Source organism: Atractosteus spatula, chromosome 9, assembly GCF_055471065.1.
Source record: "Atractosteus spatula isolate fAtrSpa1 chromosome 9, fAtrSpa1.hap1, whole genome shotgun sequence".
In the NCBI taxonomy this organism is placed as follows: domain Eukaryota; kingdom Metazoa; phylum Chordata; class Actinopteri; order Semionotiformes; family Lepisosteidae; genus Atractosteus; species Atractosteus spatula.
Window position 1 is genome coordinate 36,339,769 of NC_142714.1, and position 19,348 is coordinate 36,359,116.

At 38.4% G+C, this 19,348-nt stretch overlaps 1 protein-coding gene across 1 annotated transcript; it reads left to right on the forward strand.

The window, feature by feature from the left end:
* The first annotated feature begins 1,025 nt into the window (after positions 1-1,025).
* Positions 1,026-18,162, forward strand: pgk1 (phosphoglycerate kinase 1). Its single transcript, XM_088926120.1, has 11 exons — positions 1,026-1,218; positions 3,693-3,743; positions 5,635-5,790; positions 6,205-6,349; positions 9,070-9,173; positions 11,021-11,140; positions 13,031-13,145; positions 13,727-13,906; positions 14,985-15,162; positions 16,673-16,771; positions 17,517-18,162. Exons 1-11 carry the CDS (start codon positions 1,154-1,156, stop codon positions 17,555-17,557), a joined length of 1,254 nt encoding a protein of 417 aa, XP_088782246.1. The 5' UTR covers positions 1,026-1,153; the 3' UTR covers positions 17,558-18,162.
* Positions 18,163-19,348: the final 1,186 nt, after the last annotated feature.

Genomic DNA, 19,348 nt, shown 5'->3' on the forward strand with positions numbered 1-19,348 from the left:
TATTAGGGTCGCCTCACATGTCCCAATCTCATTAGAGCTGATTTTATATTAATTAGTACTACTGGTAAAATTGAAAAGCAAAGCATCGAAATTGTATTGATTACATCAAGCAATGGTAATGTGACATCTTTTCATGCCTTTATGATAGTTTAATCCCAGATTAATCGTTGTGGAAATGTATCTAATGTGCGTCAGGTTATTTTCTTTTTTAAACAATAATGCATTATATATTAAAGCTTGTGAATTTTACATGAGCATTTTCTCCAAATGGAGCGTAGCTATGCAATGCTAAGATATCAAATATTAAAATTAAGGCAAGAAATCGTAACAGAATCAGAATGGCAAATTATTATTTTATTTTTTAGAAATGCGCATATTTCTTTATATCCTAATCCTAACTTTTAGTACAGGACACAACCATACAGTATATACTACTACTTTTTCATGATGTGGGTAAATTCGTTTATTTAAACCCGGAATTGTGCTCGTTATTCTGTGATCTCTGCCATACGGGTAAGAATGAATAAAGCTCATGCATTATATATTTGTCACCTATTTCATCTGCTGTTACGTTATGTTGTAACTCATACAGTTTTCACAGCTGTCCCTATAATCCTACTAGTTTCCCCATCACTTGTTACAAAACACGACATAATCTCAACAAACTCTTTCCATGCCTGATGAGGCCTACAGCTCGCAATAAGGAAACTGATCAGCACAGGTATTGTATTTAATTAAAAATCTGCTAAACGACTATCTACCCCTCCAGCCGTCACGTTTTCGGAACATGTTGAGTGCAGCATCACAAGATACAGCATGCTTAATCTTAAACGGTTAACAGTTTTCTCTCGCCACAAGCCTCCGTGCTGAACGTGAAATGACAAGTTTTGCGTCATAGGCTGCAGACGCAATTTTTCCTTCTTTCGTTTTAGGGGAACGGCTTAACATAATTGACATCTCCCACGGCCACTAGCTGAGTGAAATCTCACTCTGCTGACGACTTTGCAGTCACGGCACAGACAGAGGGGCGTGGACAGACCGGCCCCCCGGCTGTTCTTTGCGGCTCTAAGGTCGAGCACATTCGAGAGCGACCCAATACTCCAGAGCGGAAGGTTTTTTGTGAGAGCCAAAGCAAGTGTCTGACCTCATCAAAATGTCTCTTTCTACCAAACTCACCTTGGACAAAGTAGATGTGAAGGGGAAAAGGGTGATTATGAGGTGAGAAACTCTAAAGTTTATACATGGCGTCAATTTAATAGAAAATACCATTCATTGCGGGGGCTGGGTTATGAACCTGACTGCCAACATGAAACCGTTGCCAATTATTTTAATTCCACAATTGGTTTATGTATTCCGTCGTTTAAATGTTTTAATTACTGAATACCGTTAGCTCGCCTATAGATACACGCTGGTCGATTTTTTTGACAATGAATTTGGATACCCAAGATGCAGGAAGTAATGGCTTTCTGAAGTTCAACTGATCACGTTTCTATTCAAATGTATGTTGGTATATAGGTATTTAAAGGTAGCAGTTGTTGCATATGAAATCTTAATGACATCGTTATGTCGTTTGTGTTATGGATTACAGTGTACGTGAGCAATGCAGTCTGGTAGATTAGAGTATTAACTACAGGTACAATAGATGTCCAAAGCTTTATCTGTTAACGGAGCTGAGTGATGTTCGCTGTGGAGTTACTCATGATGAATTTAGATTGGCTAACGATTCCTGAACACCACAAGCTTTAGCTATGCTGTACAGTCCTACTTCATTTAAGCTATTATAGTCTTTCAGTGAATTGAACCGTCTTTAAGTATCGGACTAAGGACAAAAGCCGCGTTATCAGATAGTTACTGCAGGTTTTACGTTTGAGTAATTGTAATAGTGGTTTGCTTTCCAACATAAAGTGGCATGCTTAATTTCCTCCGCAGTCTATGTTCTTGAGTCATCGTCACATTGCTTGAACTGAAATTTAAAAACTCACAACTACCGCTTTGAAAATTAGCTGCTATAAAAATAGTTTCTAACCAGATACTCATGCTTTGTGGATTGTGTGGAATTCAGTGATTTAGAAATAATGTTCTTAATAAGATCAGAAAACACTAGAAAAAGTAGGAAAAATGACCACCTGAACCAACCATAAATAAACAAGTTCTTGAACCCCTGTGTCTCAAAATAAACACTGGTGCTGTGAGAGGCTTAGAAAAATGGTGAAGGACAGGGATGGCTGTAACAGACATTTTTGTTTGCCCTTTTCCTGAATTAGATGCTCAGCTGAGGCCTGTATAGATTGACCTAGTCATGGACTGCCTTACACCATGACACTGTGAAGTCAGGCCTTGTCTGAATGATGGGAAATTCCCATCACCCTGCACATGTGCAGCTCATTAATAATGTTGAATTTTAGCTTTCACCATTTGTTTTCAGTCCCCCAACTCTTTACATCTCCTTTTCTAACCTCATACTAGTCTTTCCCGTCTGTTCAATAGTTAACATCAGTATCGATTCAGATGTGAAGTGGTGCATGTGCAGACCACTGTCTGAATGCTGCTGCTTACAGTGCAGTTTTTTTCTGTCAGAGGGAATTCTGAATGGCTGCCAGGAGAGGGACATCTGTGGCGTTGCGTAACAAGGGCAAGCGTGTGTATACAGTATGTGCTGCTGTGCGACGCTAGGTATTCTGACAGACTCTGAACCGCAGCCTGACATAGGCCTAGTTCCCTTCATTGGACCTTTTCTGGAATCTTCTCTGAGGCTGACCTATTTCCTAAGCAGGTCAGTTAATCAATAGCATCATGCAAGCACAGAAAAATAGGAGGGCCCTCCCTTAGAGTGGATTCTGTTGGTTTGCTCCTGAACAGCTGAAGGAAAAACATGTTTTTATTCTCAGTATGTAAGGGACTGTACTTATGTCATTCATGTTTTTCATGCCATTTTTGGCCAAACATTTTCCCCCACTTGTCCCTCTTATCTTTTAATGTGTAGTATTTTTTGGCATCAAAGGCAACAGTTTGGGTACTAGCTGGTCATTTTCTTTTAACATTTTGTTTCCACAGTAGGCCTTTCATCTCTAGACCTATGACCCTTATGTTTTGTATTTTACAGTTTTTTTTTAAGTTGAATCCACTCAAAAGTTGTATTTGTGTGCTGTATTTTTCATTTGGCTAAGATTTCTCTTACACGCCTAATGAAAATGATTGGTTAGTGAATGTAAAGGAAATCAAAAGCCCTAGAGGGAGGAGAAGCAATGAGCTTTTCCTTTTGTCTAATTTCCTTTTTCTTTTCACTACCAGTGTCTTGGAGTGTGAGTAATGTAGCTTGTAATAATTACCAAGAACCGTTACTGTGGACCCCTGAAGTACTTCTGAAACTTAACTGACACGAATTGCTTTTGAAAGTATAGTTGTGAAGTAATCAAGTTCTACTGCTTAACACTCTCCCTCTTTACATAGGATTTATTCAGAAAATTAGAAATTAAAGTGGTCTGAAAATAATGTCAGGAATAGAGCTATTAACAAATCTTGATATTTCCACAGACAATTTTCAAATATAAGCAACATGTGCTTTTGGACATTTTTCATGAGATTAATTAGGCCAATGGATTGGAGAGCTACAAAATGTAAGTGTAACAAGTTAACTCAATCACTCATTGAAACAAATGTTACTTAAAGTTTTTCCTCTTTTTTTTTTAAAGGGTTGACTTCAATGTGCCCATGAAGAACAATCAAATCACGAACAACCAAAGGTAAAACATTCTGAGAGCCTTGATATGTAAAATTAATTCTATTCTGAACACTTTTGTGTAGACCTCTTCCCTGTTGTAGATAAATCTTAGTGAAGATTTGTAATTGTAAGGATTTAGCTTGCTGTTTAAACTTAAGATTTAAGACATGAACATTATGAAACCATCTGGAGTATTGATTGTTTTTGTATAATAAGATAATTGAGAACAAAGTGTTTGTTTTTTTTACAGCAAGGTAAAACCTGAGTGATGTACTTTGCCCAAGGGTACAGCAGTCATATCCTGTTTGAGATTTAAACCCAATTTAAATTCTCTGATCTGGATTCTAGAGTCTAAACATTCTTAACATTGCTCCCTGCTGCTGTTTCAAGCCTGGGCAGTCAGGAAGCCTGAATGAAAATACTGTTCTAGTTGTAAAGGAAATACTGTATATTTGGCAATACCTGCTTAGTCATCCAGGGGATAGAAGTCATCTTACAAAATGGCCACATAATTCAGTATTCAATTATCTTACTTCCAACTTCATGTTTTGCTAGGAATTCAGTATGTCATTTAGAGTTTGGAGTGAATGTGTTCTATTATAAATATCCAGAAATGGGTAAAGGTAATTGGATATTTTAACCTGATGGCTGTGGTTATATAATGCCTGGTTACTGTTCTGTCTTGTAAATTATGCAACGAGGATCCATGTAGGCCTACAATTTTACAGTTTATTTTTCACTAGGGTGAGTGTATAAACACAGAAAATATACCTCATTATCTTTGAACCAGCAAATAGAGTGCTACCTGTTATAATGTGAGACCTGGGGTCCACATTTTGTGTTTCACATTCTAAGAAGTATTGGTATTTTGGTTCTTGAAATGATTCATATGGCCGTAGATCAGATTAATATCCTGAAGCTCAACATGGTCAGCGTAGTGTGTTATGCACTTTACAGCAGATGACACTACTGGGATTTAGCTGTGTCCCACTTTGTACTTTATACTGTATCATGAAGGTTCCAGTTAAATTGTATTTGCAAAAATGCAAGTTGGGGAAAAGGGAGCTTTGCTTTGATAAAACGTATTCTACATTGTAACAGATCACCTTTAAATTAAATTTAAGTGGTCTTGCTGGGTAGATATTTTAAATTTAGAATACATTTTAAATTCATTATGAATAATTCAAGTCATTGCTGAAATGTTTTTTTTTTCTGATGGTATAGTTTCATAAAATGCATAAAGAGAGCAAGACTTTGTTTTAGATTCTGGTGGCAGTTTTTTTTTTTAATTCCCCCTTCCTCAATATCTTATACCATTTATGTATATGTATACCATTTATTTGGAACACCTTTTGCTCCAAACATGCAGGTAGGCCAAAGAGCACCACTTCAGTTCTAAATACTACTTAAAAATAATTGCTACTAAGAAAATGAATTTGAGTGAACTAAGACCGAGTGGCACATTGTTTGGCTGCTGTGTTGTCTGTTCACAGTAAAATCACAGTGTTTCATCTGTGGAGGCTTTTTCCAGTATAAAGAGAGGGCAGCAATAGAAGGGAGGGAGATGGGATAGAGAAAGCAAAAGTAAAGGAACAGTGAGATGAAAGCTGAGGGTAAGTGTGAGAGGCAGCAGTCTGTAAATTGAATGTATTTAAAAAGATGCAGATCACCAAATGTGGAGGACCAGTAATGATTTTGGCCTCCTCTTGCTCAGGAGTCTTTGAATCCTTGTGAAGGGAAGAAGCAGAAAGATCAGTGTAGTCATGCTACAAGGAACTTAAATGGTGGATTAGTTGAATGAAAATATTGTGTTTTTTTAAATTCATTTTCTAATTAAGCTTTACTTGTTCCTTTGGAACTTGCACACTGACGCAGTCCTCCACCCAACCTATTTACCTGTCTCTGTTTCATAGGATTAAGGCTGCAGTCCCCTCTATCAAGCACTGCCTAGATAATGGAGCTAAGTCAGTGGTGCTCATGAGTCACTTGGGTCGCCCTGATGGGATTCCCATGCCTGACAAGTATTCCCTGGAACCTGTGGCTGCCGAACTGAAGACACTTCTAGGCGGGTAAGGCCATCATAGATGAGGACACACTGCGTAAAATATTTTGCCCTTGAGTCATTAATGCCTATGGAGATTTACCAGCTTTTAAAGTATTTACAGTTTACAATTGCCCTGCCACATGACTGACCAAGTATTAAAAAAGGTCCATCTGTATTTCAGTAAATAATGGTATCATAATAAGATGTATCCTGTGTCTGGATAGACTGGCTGCAAGATAGGCAGGCAGGCTGTGTTATAAAAAGCACAGAACCATTTTTATCAACCACTACATGGAAAAAGCATATGTAGAAATGCTGGAGCTAGGAATTTTAATAAAAACATGCTCATAAGAAGACCATTATCTTTACTGTAGTATCTCTTCACCTGTTTTTGGAAACCTGCTTCTGGACGGCTGTCATGTGTATCGTGTGTGTACAGGGATGTGGTGTTCATGAAGGACTGTGTGGGGGCTGAAGTGGAAAAGGTCTGTGCTGATCCCGCTCCGGGGACCGTCATCCTGCTGGAGAACCTGCGCTTCCATGTGGAGGAGGAGGGCAAGGGCAAGGATGCAGCAGGAAACAAGGTGAGGTGCCTTTCACAGGATAAGCTGTGTCTAATAAGGAGGAGGAAGGGCAGAGTTCGCATATGTAATTCATCTGGTGAGCTGAAAGGAGGTTTCAATATTTTCATTGAAATATATAGAAACATCTTTATTCGTGTTCAGGAGATATTGAAGTCTTTAATAAACCATGAATATTCTATGGAAAATGTTTGTAATATATGGCTCGTGCGCATTTTATAAAATGCATACATATTTTATAAACACTCATCCATAATTATGGTGTTCTGGTTTCCAGAAAGAACAGAAGACTACAAAGATTAGGAAGTAATTTGCAGACATTCTGCTTTTCCAGTTTTTAGCAGTATAGTCTATTAACAATTTAATCCTTTCCTTGGAAAGATTTAGTTATAAACCACATTTAACAGATGTCGTTTAGTAAGGTAGAAGCCAGAAAATGGGTCTAAATGCTAGTCTCTGCCTGCTATTCTAGGCAGCATTGGTCTCTGCTCTTAACCACAGTACGAACCTTGTGACATTTGCACGAAGGTCACTGGGTCAGACGATCTGGATGGTGTTGCTTTTCTTGTCCTCTGAGCCCCAAGTGGAATGCAGCACTTGAGTACTGGAGATACAGTGAGGGCAGCTGCAGTCAAGCATACAGTACCCTGACCTTTCTGAGTGTTTAAAGCAGGTCCATATGCATTTCAGGAAGGGTGCAGCAGTGCCATTCAAGTCCTTTCTCAGGGCTGCCTTTTAGATTGGCAAATGACTCCCGATCATGACCTTTTCTTCCTAGTGAATGCACAGTGATCATTTTGTACAGTCTTTCTCAAGAGCAAATGCAGTCTCAATCTGAGGACCTATTTGCTGCCATACGTTTCTGGGGTATTCTTTCCCTAGTTTGTAAATACTGCTTGCAGTAAAATTACAAAGATCTGCAAAATTTGCAATTTATAAAAACTAAAAGGATGGTGTTGGGTGAGATCAGGAGTTGGCAACCTTTTAGAAGCTGTGTGCCAAAGTTTTTTTTATTTCTGTTTTTGATTCTGTGTACCATTCAGACTTTTTAACATCAGTAATACTATTTGCATTTTAGCAGCTTCACTAAAAAAGATACAGATCTTACTGTTTAGTGCGGTTCTTGTCCTTGTTGAGTTCCCAAATCTTAGTTGTCATAATTTGATACGTTAAACAGCACACAAGCCACAGATACAGTTGATAACCAGCTCCAGGAGCAAAGAACAGGCTGTGATAGAGACCTTGTTATTTCTCTAGGTCGCCTCAAATGTGCACCACAAATCCCTCAACTTTGAAGTCTATAAGTATGAGCATTGTAATTTAGTGAGCTGTATTTTGAAATTCCCAACAATAATCCACTGAAACAGTCGAATTCATGTGTCAAAATTGTCTGGTTTGATTAGGAAAGCAAAGATCAAGCCAAAACCATATAAATCCTGAAATCTACCAAAACAAAATTCAAATGCAAGTTCTTAAATGTACATTTCAATCTTGGCAGCACAAATAATGTTTCTTTGAGATGTTGAAAATAACGGACAGTCAAGAATGATGGTGACCCAAGAAAAAATGGCAGGTTTCACAGTAACATAACAGTTTAGCCTGCACCCTACAGACAGAGCTTGAGTTCAATTGCACTGTGATGTCCATTAGAAACATAAGCTGTGTGACATATTTATCATTCAGTTTGGGATCGTTTTGACCTTTTCCGACAAGATCTATCCTCAAAGCATGCCAAAACCTTCCCAGCCTGAGCTAATGAACACTGCTGTGAAGTGGACAGTGCTGCGTGTACCCACTGTCCACTTCCTCAAACTGAGCTTGACACTTTGTACATTGAGCAACAAGAAGATTTACTGTCTTCACCACTGTAGTCATCACATTATTAATCTCACAATTAGAAATCCTGACACAAAGATTTTCTTGATGAATAACACCATGAAAATGTCCTTGTCACACATCAAGAGCAACATTAAACATCACTGCCCCTTTCTATTGTCTGCCATTTCATGTATTTCTCTCTCGCCAACTTGGCAGACAAGTCTTTTAGTCTGGAGCTGGTTGTATCTTTATTGGATAAATCTAATCCTAATAACTCATCCAAGCAAACGAGTAAACCCTCTTTATAAATTCCTGTCTGTAAAATAGCTTTCCATGTTTTGCAATGCATGGTAAGATTTTGTAACTTCCTTCTGAGGCTTGAATCTTACTGGCAAAAAAGTTGGTAAAGCCACAGCTTTGTTTTCTGTACTTTGCTGTGACCGTTTGCCCTTAAAGTGTTTCCTATGCTTTGTCTGAAGATGTCGTTTGACACTTGATGTGTGGCAAACAATGCTCGATCTTTGTTAAACTAATATGTATTTGTTGCTCCAAAAGTGTTAAAAGTGAGCAATAGAACTTGAATTTCATAGAGGGTGTCATTTTGTCCCTCGATTTAGGTGTGCTACTTATTGAATCTGCTGAAAGTAAACTTGTAAAAATACCAATTGAATCATTTTTCTTTCTGAGTCAGACTTTTCACTGGGTAAAGTCATTTTAGAGATTGAGAGTGCAGTCAGGCATAGACTACTTGACTGTTTTAAGTCTTTTCTTCAACTTTGAATGTGGTTGATTGAGGAAGAAGGTGAGAAAGGAGTGTCATTATTCCTGCATGCTAGTAGTCTGTTCTGATGACAAGGGATAACTCTACTGGAAGAATGATGATTTTTTTTCTTTTTTCCTTGCAGACCAAGGCATCTCCAGAGCAGGTGGAGGCTTTCAGAGCATCCTTGTCTAAACTAGGCGATGTATACATCAACGATGCATTTGGAACTGCACACAGAGCTCACAGGTATGACCTTTAATAGCAACATAAAAACATAATGGGAAGAGACCACTTACTGTACATGTGCTTATAAGTAGTCTTATTGGTATATTTTAATCTTCTGTTTTGCAGCCCTTTTTTCAGTTCTTATTTCCTTTTTTATGAGTAAACATAAAAAGTGAGCACTTCTATTTATATGGGGAAAAATATTTGTGCTAGTAGGTTTTGGCTTCCAGTGTTAATTAGGGTTTCATGATGACAGCAGGTTCTGTTCTATTAATATGTTTGAAAGAAAAATCAGTTGAAAAGTACCAGTCATGGGGATTTGTTGATGTAAATATTGTTATAAATGGGGTGGGTATGAAAATCGGGAACCGGCCAAGCAGATAAATTAAAAGCTAAAATAAATTCTTAACCCCTAACGTAAATATTTCTGCCAAGAATATACCTGAGTAGTTGGTATAATTAGAGGCAGGTGAATTATTTGTTCTCTGGCAAAGAGTGAAAAGAGTAACACTTTTTTTTAGTTTAATCAGGCACGTGATTAAACTAATAAATATTTCTGACAGTGACACACACTACATACAACATAAATGTACAACACATAAGTTACGGTATTTACAATTTTATAGACAAGGTGTTTCGGAGTCCTGTGTCTTAGTTCACCCAGAACACCCCAAGCTGCTACTCAAGTATGTGACTCTTAAATAATGCCTATAGAGGGCAAATAAGAGAAGCTGCCTTCTAAATTTAATGCAAAGCTGAATGCCACAAAATAAATGGTAGCCTATCTCCCTATTCTAAAAATGCACTCCAAGCAGGAAAGACTTATTTAACTGGGGTGTTCTTTACTCAGGAAATTCAAGCTCCCTAAAAACAGAGAATAGCAAGCTCTCTCTAGTAAGGTTAAACTACTTGGCTAAAGTTGGGTTTTTTGGATGACCCTGAAGTAGGGACTATCGCCTAGCATAAGCTTCAAGTTCTGTCTCCTCTTCTCCTCTCTCTCATGATCTGCCCTTCTTTTTCTTTTTTCTCTTTTACTGATCTTTTATACGGTGTATTTCTGGACTGTTGATTGAAACATAATCGTTTACCCAGAACTTAATTACCTAAGGTAAACCAAGGTAAAGGTCAATATTACTTTGATCACAAACACTGAACCCCCTACATCTCGGTAAACATCCCCTCTGCTTCGAAGCTGTAAATATTTACACTGCCAGGTGTTACACACTTTATCTAGATTCTTAAACACCTCCATTGTCACTTACCTCTCCCTGTAACCAAATAATTTCTTTTTGAACACTGGTATATACAGTGCACTATAGAACATTTTTGTGTTCTTTTGTGTTAGAACATAGTGTGTTCTATAGATTTCCGTGGCTTAAGAGAATGGTACTTCACTGTAGGCTGATGGAATTTTTTAGTCTTGAACAGCAAAGACTACAAAGGGACCTGACTCAAGCATTCAGAAAGGCATTGACAACGTCAACCCAGCCTTCTTTAGAATGAATAGAGAAACACAACCCCAAAGGACTCAAGTAACAGCTACCCATGGGAAGGTTGTGGGCGTATAGAACAAACTACCCAGCCATGTGCTCAAGCTGATACCTTTTTCAAGAAACACAGCTGGATAAGAGATCTGTGGTTCAATTAACTACTTACGCTGATCTAAACAGAACAAATGGTCTCTTCTCATTTTTAACTGTTCTTAAATGAGAAAATAGTTAAAGGATAAGTGAAGGGAAAAGGTAAAAATGTCTCAACAATTCTATCAAGATTGACCTCTGTTGGGGCTGTCATTAATAGGTAAGAATACTATTTAACATTCTGGTAGTACTGTTCTTGTCATCTCATCTGTATTTTTCTTCTCTCAGCTCCATGGTAGGTGTGCAGTTACCCCAGAGAGCTGCTGGATTCCTCATGAAGAAGGAACTGGACTACTTCGCCAAGGCACTTGAGAACCCAGAGAGACCTTTCCTTGCTATTCTGGGAGGGTATGTCCAAAGAATCAAAAGGAGACTTCAGGGCTTATCAGGGCCTTCCAGGCAACTTTTTCTAACTGAAAATGTTATAATGCGCCTCGTTAACTCTTGTGTGGTTGTGTACAAGATCTTGCATACCCTTTGCAAACTGCAAATATAACATTTTTGGCTACGTGCAACCAGATTCACCATGTAATAGATATAAAAAAAACTGGGAATTCCTAAATGTTTTTTTAAAGAACAAAAGTTTGCCCTGCTAGTTGAGTAATCTCAACTATGATCCTAAAGGGTTAAAGTTCTGGGGAGAACGTTTGCATTGATCCAATTAATAAAATGTAATCATCTTTTTAATCCTTCTTCTTTGCTCTTCTTTGCTCTTAACCTGTTGACTTGGAACTTTTATTGATAGTCAATGGCTTGTCTATAGGTGTAAAGTGCCAAAGTACAGGAATTTTTTTTGTAGATGGATTCTAATTAACTGCTTTGTAGATTTTTTTTTATGGATTTCTGATCATTGCAATGTCATAGGAGAAAGCCAGAAGCCTGGCACTTTGGTGTTACTGTACTCCTTTGTAACTAAGACCATAAGTAAATCATGGCCATTTCTGTTTTGACACGAACTACAGAATTCCAATAGTAGTTAAGATAAGATCACTTTATTGTCCATATACAATTTCTTGCATTAGGAATTTCTTTTCACATACCCCAGCTTGCTCTCCATGAGACAGATGGGGAGAGAGAAGCTTGGGGTCAGAGCACAGGGTCAGCCATTTATACTGTGCCCCTGGAGCAGCTGGGGTTAAGGGCCTTGCTTAGGGACCTAAAGGAGTAGGATTCCTCTGCCGGCCGTGGGATTTGAACCGGCAACCTTCCAGCCACAGGCACAGATTCTTAGCCACAGTGCCACCACTCCACCTGGAGTCCATCATGGTTATCAATCTACGATCAGAGCTCATTATTCCAGTTTACTCTTGGATGCATTGATGCATCACATAGAACACTTTCTGAGACACTCAAGAAATTTTGTATTTAAAAATGCTTATTTACTCTGACAATTTTTTTTCTCATCACGTACAGGGTTAAATGACTTTATATCCTACCAATTTTTCTGTATTGTGTAATATCGAACCGTTTATCTTCTACCACAGTTCTGAAATGCTTAATGTAGCAGAAAGGCTTGCTGTCAGTGGATGGTATTTCAGGCTTAGCTGAGCTGAAAAGTTGAAACTGGTGGCTACTCAAAGGGAGGATATTCCTCATATTGTGTAACTGCCACATTCAATCAGTGATTTTGTGTCCTGCTTATCTAGAGTATCATTATTAATACGGAAACTAGGTAATATGTATAGGCATGGTAAAAAATTTTCATTACAGCCAGACAGTACTGGATGAAGTATGCTTAGTATTGAACAAAAGATAAACATCTCATAGACGTTTGTATTGTATTCCAATGTGAAATTAACTAGTAATTTAAACTGATGATCTTCAGATGTTTCTATGTGTTTTCAGCTTTTGAAGACTTATTTTTTAAATTGTTTGCCAGTTCTTGGTGGGGCGGTGGCTCTGTGGCTAAGGGTCTGCGCCTGTGGCTGAAAGGTTGCCGGTTCAAATCCCTCAGACAGCAGAAGAATCCTACTACATTGGCCCCCTGAGCAAGGCCCTTAACCCCAACTGCTCCAGGGGCACCATATAAATGGCTGACCCCGTGCTCTGACCCCAAACTACTCTCCCTGTGTGTCTCATGGAGAGCAAGCTGGGGTATGCAAAAAGACAAATTCCTAATGCAAGAAATTGTATATGGCTAATAAAGTGATCTTATCTTAGTATTTACATGACCGTTATTCTTCTTGTAAGAAAGCAGTCTGTTGAGTTGTTAAGTCCTTTTTATCTTGATCCTTTTAGGGCTAAAGTTAAGGATAAGATTCAGCTGATTAACAACATGCTGGATAAGGTCAATGAGATGATTATTGGGGGTGGCATGGCTTTCACATTCCTGAAAGTTCTCAACAACATGGAGGTAAGATGAAGCAAAGGCGACAGTGTCAAATTTAGTTGTGGGGTTTGTTGGTGTGTTTGGAGGCAGAGGGCAATCTAAAACTGTTCAGATTTACTGGGGTCCTGGAATCAATGAATGAAGAACTATTGTAAAATTCAAAGGATTGTTTTGCTTTTGGTACTTACAAGGCAGGGTATACCATGAACTGGATGCCAGTACATTGCAGGGCACACGCAGACACAGATATGCACACATTCACACCAGAGCCAATTTTCACAGAAGCCAGTTAACATTCCAGTATGTTTTTGAACTGTGGGAAGAAACTGGAGCACTTGGTGAAAACCCTTGCAAACTAAATGCATCCAGATAGCACCCCATGTTTGGATTTGAACCTAGGGCTGCAGAGCTGTGTGTAATGCTAACCACTTGTGCCACTGTGCCGCCCTCTATAACTTCCATTTTAAGTAATGTAAGTAATGCATAATATAAAGGCTAAATCCTCCTAGAATAGAAAATAAAGAAAAAGGGAGTTGTGGGTAACTTTCTCTGTAATGTGTATAATACCTAAATCCAAAATGACAATTATGTGAATTTTGTTTCAGATTGGTGCCTCCCTCTATGATGATGAGGGAGCAAAAATCGTCAAGGACTTGATGGCCAAAGCGGAGAAGAATGGAGTGACCATCACTCTGCCTATTGACTTTGTCACTGCTGATAAGTTTGATGAGAAAGCTGCCACTGGGACAGCCACTGTGGAAGGTGGAATCCCTGCTGGTTGGATGGTTAGAAAGCCTCTTAGACAATTGCTGTTCTATGAATCGCGCATCTCCTTTAGAATGTCCAGATTTATTTGAAGAACTTTTGTAAGGGAAATGTTGAAACTTTTCAGATGTTAAATTCTCCTGGATGAGTTTCAGATCCTGAAGTAAAGGCTATGAGACACTCAGATGGAGTATTGAAGCAAAGTAGAAGAACATAGTGTTGCTTTGATTTTCTGTTCTGAAAATTGGCCATTTTTTCCCCCAAAACAAGTAGAATATTAGCTTGTTGCAAAACTTGGCATCCCAGTGCTTTAAAACAATTACAGCAGTCTTGTTAGTTTCTGCAGACTTCATATGCAGTGATATTCCAAATTAAGGTTTTGGAGTTCCTTGCAAAATGCCGTTGGATAGCTTTGTCACTGCTACAGAAGCGGGTGCAATTGAAACATCTTCACACTTGAGATTGCTATATAAATGTAGGTTAAAGGTAAACTGAGGATCTGTAAAACATTAAAGCATATTTACAAACACTATGGTTTTGTTTGCTTGGAGGGGGCCCTTACACAGGGTAACATTAATTTTTAGTATTGTAACCACAAGAAAGAGACATGCAGGTATAGATTGTTTATACTTAAGCCAATCTCATCACTATTATCAATGAATGCTTTATAGAACCTATGTAAAGGTTCAGCAGCATGTTGTAAATTTCTGATTAATGTTGTATGTATTGAACCTTAAGAACATCTTACCTGGATTGAATCTTTTTTCCCCCACAAATAAGTTGAGTTTTATGTCCCCTGAAATTACTTTTTCCTAAACACTTAGCTACTAGATTTCTTATGGAAACCTAGGTTCTCGAATGAGTGTTTTTTTTTCAAATTACCCCTTAAGTTTGAAGGTTACTTAAATCTCCAGCTTTATTGTAAAGTGTTCCAAGTCTTTAGAAAAACATGTTTTAACCAAGAGAAAACAGTAGCTCTCTGCAAGTTGGAGATCTCATTATATAACTTTTTTCCACTTTAATGTCTGATGTATTAAGGGCTTCTACCTCTCAAGTGCTGTTTTCCAAGCTCTTATCCATTTTATCTTTGTACTTCAGGGCCTGGACTGTGGCCCAGAGAGCTCAAAGAAGTTTGAAGAAGCTGTGGGGAGAGCCAAGCAGATCGTGTGGAACGGACCTGTAGGAGTGTTCGAGTGGGACAAATTTGCCAGTGGAACCAAGAACCTCATGGATAAAGTGGTAGAGGCCACTCAGAAGGGCTGCATCACCATTATCGGTAAGTAAAGGCCATCTTCAGCCTTCATTTCCTGGATATATTTTCCATATTCTTTTCTGGAGAAAACAGCTTTCAAAACTGTTGTGGCTTCTCACAATTCCCAGAAAACCTGGAAAATCACATTTCATTTCCTGGCTAGTAAGTGATGAACAATGTTAACAAACTGTTTTTTAACTGAATACAGTAACGCCCCTCTAATGCAGTTTTTCTATAAAGCACAAAATAAATGTAACCAAAAAGTGCTGTATGAAGTATATGCTATAACATGGGTTAATCCTTGAAATATATTCCACTGGGCTGCATGCCTGTGCTCAAAATCCTGCATTTTTCTCACATCTGTGCTCTCCTGTGGTATTCCTGGGCATCTTTGTGCTGCTACCAGCTTCCTGGTCCATACTCTGCTTCTCCTGTGCTTTACAGTGTTTCGCCATGCACCTTCCTTTGTTTCAATTTGTAATATATTGTTTCTGCGTTATGTCTGCAAGTTATTAGCCAGTGGTGATGCTGAAAGCATAAAAGTAGGAAAATGCTAATCTTGGCTGAGAAAATAAAGATTCTAGATTGGCTACAAGCTTGCACATCAGCACCTTCACTTGGTCATGAGTTGGGGTTAATTAATCTACCATGTTAAAAGAAGAGGATTGAGGAGGTTTTACAGGACCAGGCTGTATAGAATCAAGAAAAAAATAAATGCAGAATGTCTTTGATTGTAGAAATTCTAGCATTCTGTTATTTGAAAGCATTCACATCTTATCAGGAAGTTTTCAGTATCGATTATTTGCTTATTTGCAAAACAAGATCTATATTAAATTGGCAAATGTTTGGAAATGTTAAGTGAATCTAAGTTGGTATGGATTCCTCATGTGGTGAAAAATAGCTCTTTAATTATGTGAAGATATTGGAGTAATCAACATAAGTACCTAAATATAGACTGTTGAGGGCTGTGTGGTTCAATTAACCACCCCCTAACATTCCTGACTTCAAAAGGAGATTTAGCGTTTGAAACAGGATTTGGACATTTGGCACTACCAGAGACAACTGGAAACGTCCATTTTGCCTCAAAAGTGAATCTAATTAAAATGTTTTGTAATGCAAACCAATTCGACCACTAGATGGTGCTAAGGGGTACCTATGGCTTAGAATGTAACCTCCATAGGAAATATTGCTAAATACTGAATAGTTAATCTAGTATTTTGGCAGGTATGTGACCAGTTAATTCACATCTAAAATGTGATCTCTTTTGTGTTCAAATGGATGTCTCAGAGGTGTTATGTCAAAAGACTCCTAAAAGGTGTTTTTTCCATTTTTTAAACTTGATTTTAGTGATCAACAGTATCTTAGGAATTTACAGGACTAAAACATTAAAACTGTCCACAGGAGTGGTGGCACATTGACTTAAAATGTTTTAAAGCTGCCTGCATTGTGCTGGGATTTGATTGGACCTTTGTGAATTGTCATGCTGGTGTGGGGGCTATAATGGACAGCTGACGTTGTTGTGTTCCTATCCAAGGTGGGGGTGACACGGCCACCTGCTGCGCAAAGTGGGACACCGAGGACAAGGTCAGCCACGTCAGCACTGGGGGCGGAGCCAGCTTAGAGCTGCTAGAAGGTATGAAAACCTGAGAAGCTAAGAACTCTGGGAGCTGAATTCTGAGCAAAAGTCCAATGACTACATAACATTAGATAGTATATCAGGTGGGTAGCTGCGTCAGCATGCATAGGCTGCAAAGGAACAAGTAATAGGTTTATTCCATGCTGAAAAAAAGAAGAAAGAGAACACTACGTTTCGGCCGTGGAGCCTTCTTCAGGTGTGAAAGCTTCCTCACACCTGAAGAAGGCTCCACGGCCGAAACGTAGTGTTCTCTTTCTTCTTTTTTTCAGCATGGAATAAACCTATTACTTGTTCCATTAGATAGTATAGGTTCCTCCAGTATCCAGTTCACAATGATTACTATTCCACTTTATCCTGGAGGAAACCCATGCAGAGACAGGGAGAACATACAAACTTCATACAGATAGCACCCCAGGAATTGAACCCAGGTGGGAAGTGGCAATGATGACCACTGCGCCACCAAGCTACCTTATGATTTTTCTTTTAGCAAAAACAAGTTTCTTTATAATTTTGACATTGGACCAATAAAACAGGAATATCATATTTTATAAAGGGACATCTTGTACAGCTTGCAGAATATATACAAAAGTACTTTGTCATTGTCTTGAATAAAGTCCTTATTTCACAAAGTACATTTATTTCTTTGCTTTTTTTCCCACAAGAGATGTCTTTGAGGGATAAGATAACTGATGTTCTGTACAATAATTTTAAATTGTTTTTCTCTTTTTTTAAATTAAAATAGGTAAAGTCCTGCCTGGTGTGGATGCTCTGAGCAATGTCTAAAGGCCCAGAAGAGAGGAAGATCCTAGCCATGAGTTTCAGTGCACAGCCCTAGGGAACCTCTTACCATGAAATGCTTATCTAGCACTGCAGTAGCACAAATGATGAATTCCTCCCTCTGTACTGCACAAGGGTTACAGAAAAGCTTTTAACTTAACTTGAAAGACACCTGAAAATGTGCTAACCCACTCTAGAGCACTTAACTGAGGAGGGGGGAGCTTTGCTGTTCACTCTCAAGCTGCTTTTTAAAAATAAAAAGTCTGAAAGCAACGCAGAGCCCCTCTTTGCACTTTGCCGCACTTCTCAAAAGGGAGATGTTCACCTGAGGCAGCTGCTGGTTTGGAATTGGTCATTTGTGATCATGTTTATGTGTATGTGTGCCTCACTTGTTAGCGTCTTGGAGAAGAGAAAAAATCCAAACGTTTGTGTGTTGTAACTCTAGAATTTATATTTTGTATCTTTTTGCCTCTATCAACGGTTCATTCTGTACTAAAAGCCACCCCATGAGCATCCATCTTGTTCTTTGGCCACAGCTTGTAGTTCTTTGGTTGATAAGATGTCTGGACAAAGTATGCAGATAAAATAAAAAGGATCAGTGTAAAAAAAAAGTCACTTGTTTTTTTTCATCATTGTTGGTGGAGATAATCCTAAAATTCACTATTTCTCCTTTCCTGCTTTCAAATGTGATTGATTGGGTTTATGCTGTTTTTACTGAAACCTTTAACATAAAAAAAGACCAGAAAACTAAGTATTGGATCCACCAGTAAGTAAAGATGCTTGCTGAGAAGCTCCAACCCTATAGTACAGATGCCACAATTTCAAGTCTAGATGGTGGAAGCCATGATTCTACAGACAATAGCACACAATTGGCCATGTGCAGCAAATTCTGTGGTTTTGTTGAGTTGGCCGGGGTAACGCATCACTTGCTTGGGACCTGCACATTTCTGTTTGTGAACCACACAATTCCATAAATGCTTATCTGAAGCATTTTGTAAGGTACTGTGAGACTTTGTAATGACTCAAATGAAAGTTTAGGAAAGAATGTAGTGTCCTAGGTCTACTGTTCGGGGGCAGTGGTGACCCATGTTTACAAATGAAAAATTGCTGACATTCTCATGACAGTAGTGTTGCATCAAAAATTAGCACCTTAAAAATTGTGTTCTGTTGAAGCATGTTTGAAAGAAATGGTTAGAAGACCAAACAGGTCTGATTTTTTTTTCTTCCAGTTAAGTTATGTTCTGTAATCTTATTTTTCTTTGAAAAGAACGCACTGGTATTGAAGAACACAAACTAATACGTTTCATGGATACTCCACTTTAAATATTCAACCGCGTAAACGGATTGCTATAACTAGTCACTATGAGAAAAAACACTATCGTTCAGGCGTTTTGGAAGGGACAGATAAACGTGAACTTAAAAGGACGTCGTTGGCTGGTACATCACATGACAATGGGTATATCCTGGAACTTAGCATCTTCGTCTGCTTCATGCATACCTTATTTTATCAAGAGTTTGTATTGAATTAGCCATGTAATTAAGAAAATTTATCAAGTTATGGCTTGAACAATGATGATTTATGGGATTTCTTGATTTCTTGGAATAACAATCCGATTGAAATAATTTATCCGAACTTGATGTTATGTTTCAAAGTGTTTAAAAATAATGTGACCTGCGTTCAGATAGTATGATCAGAGGAAAGCTCTGTAAACCACACATTGACTACAATACCAACAATGCTCCTGACCAGCTTTGCTCTGGCTCCGCCCTATTACCTTCCCAGGTGAACGTTTCTTT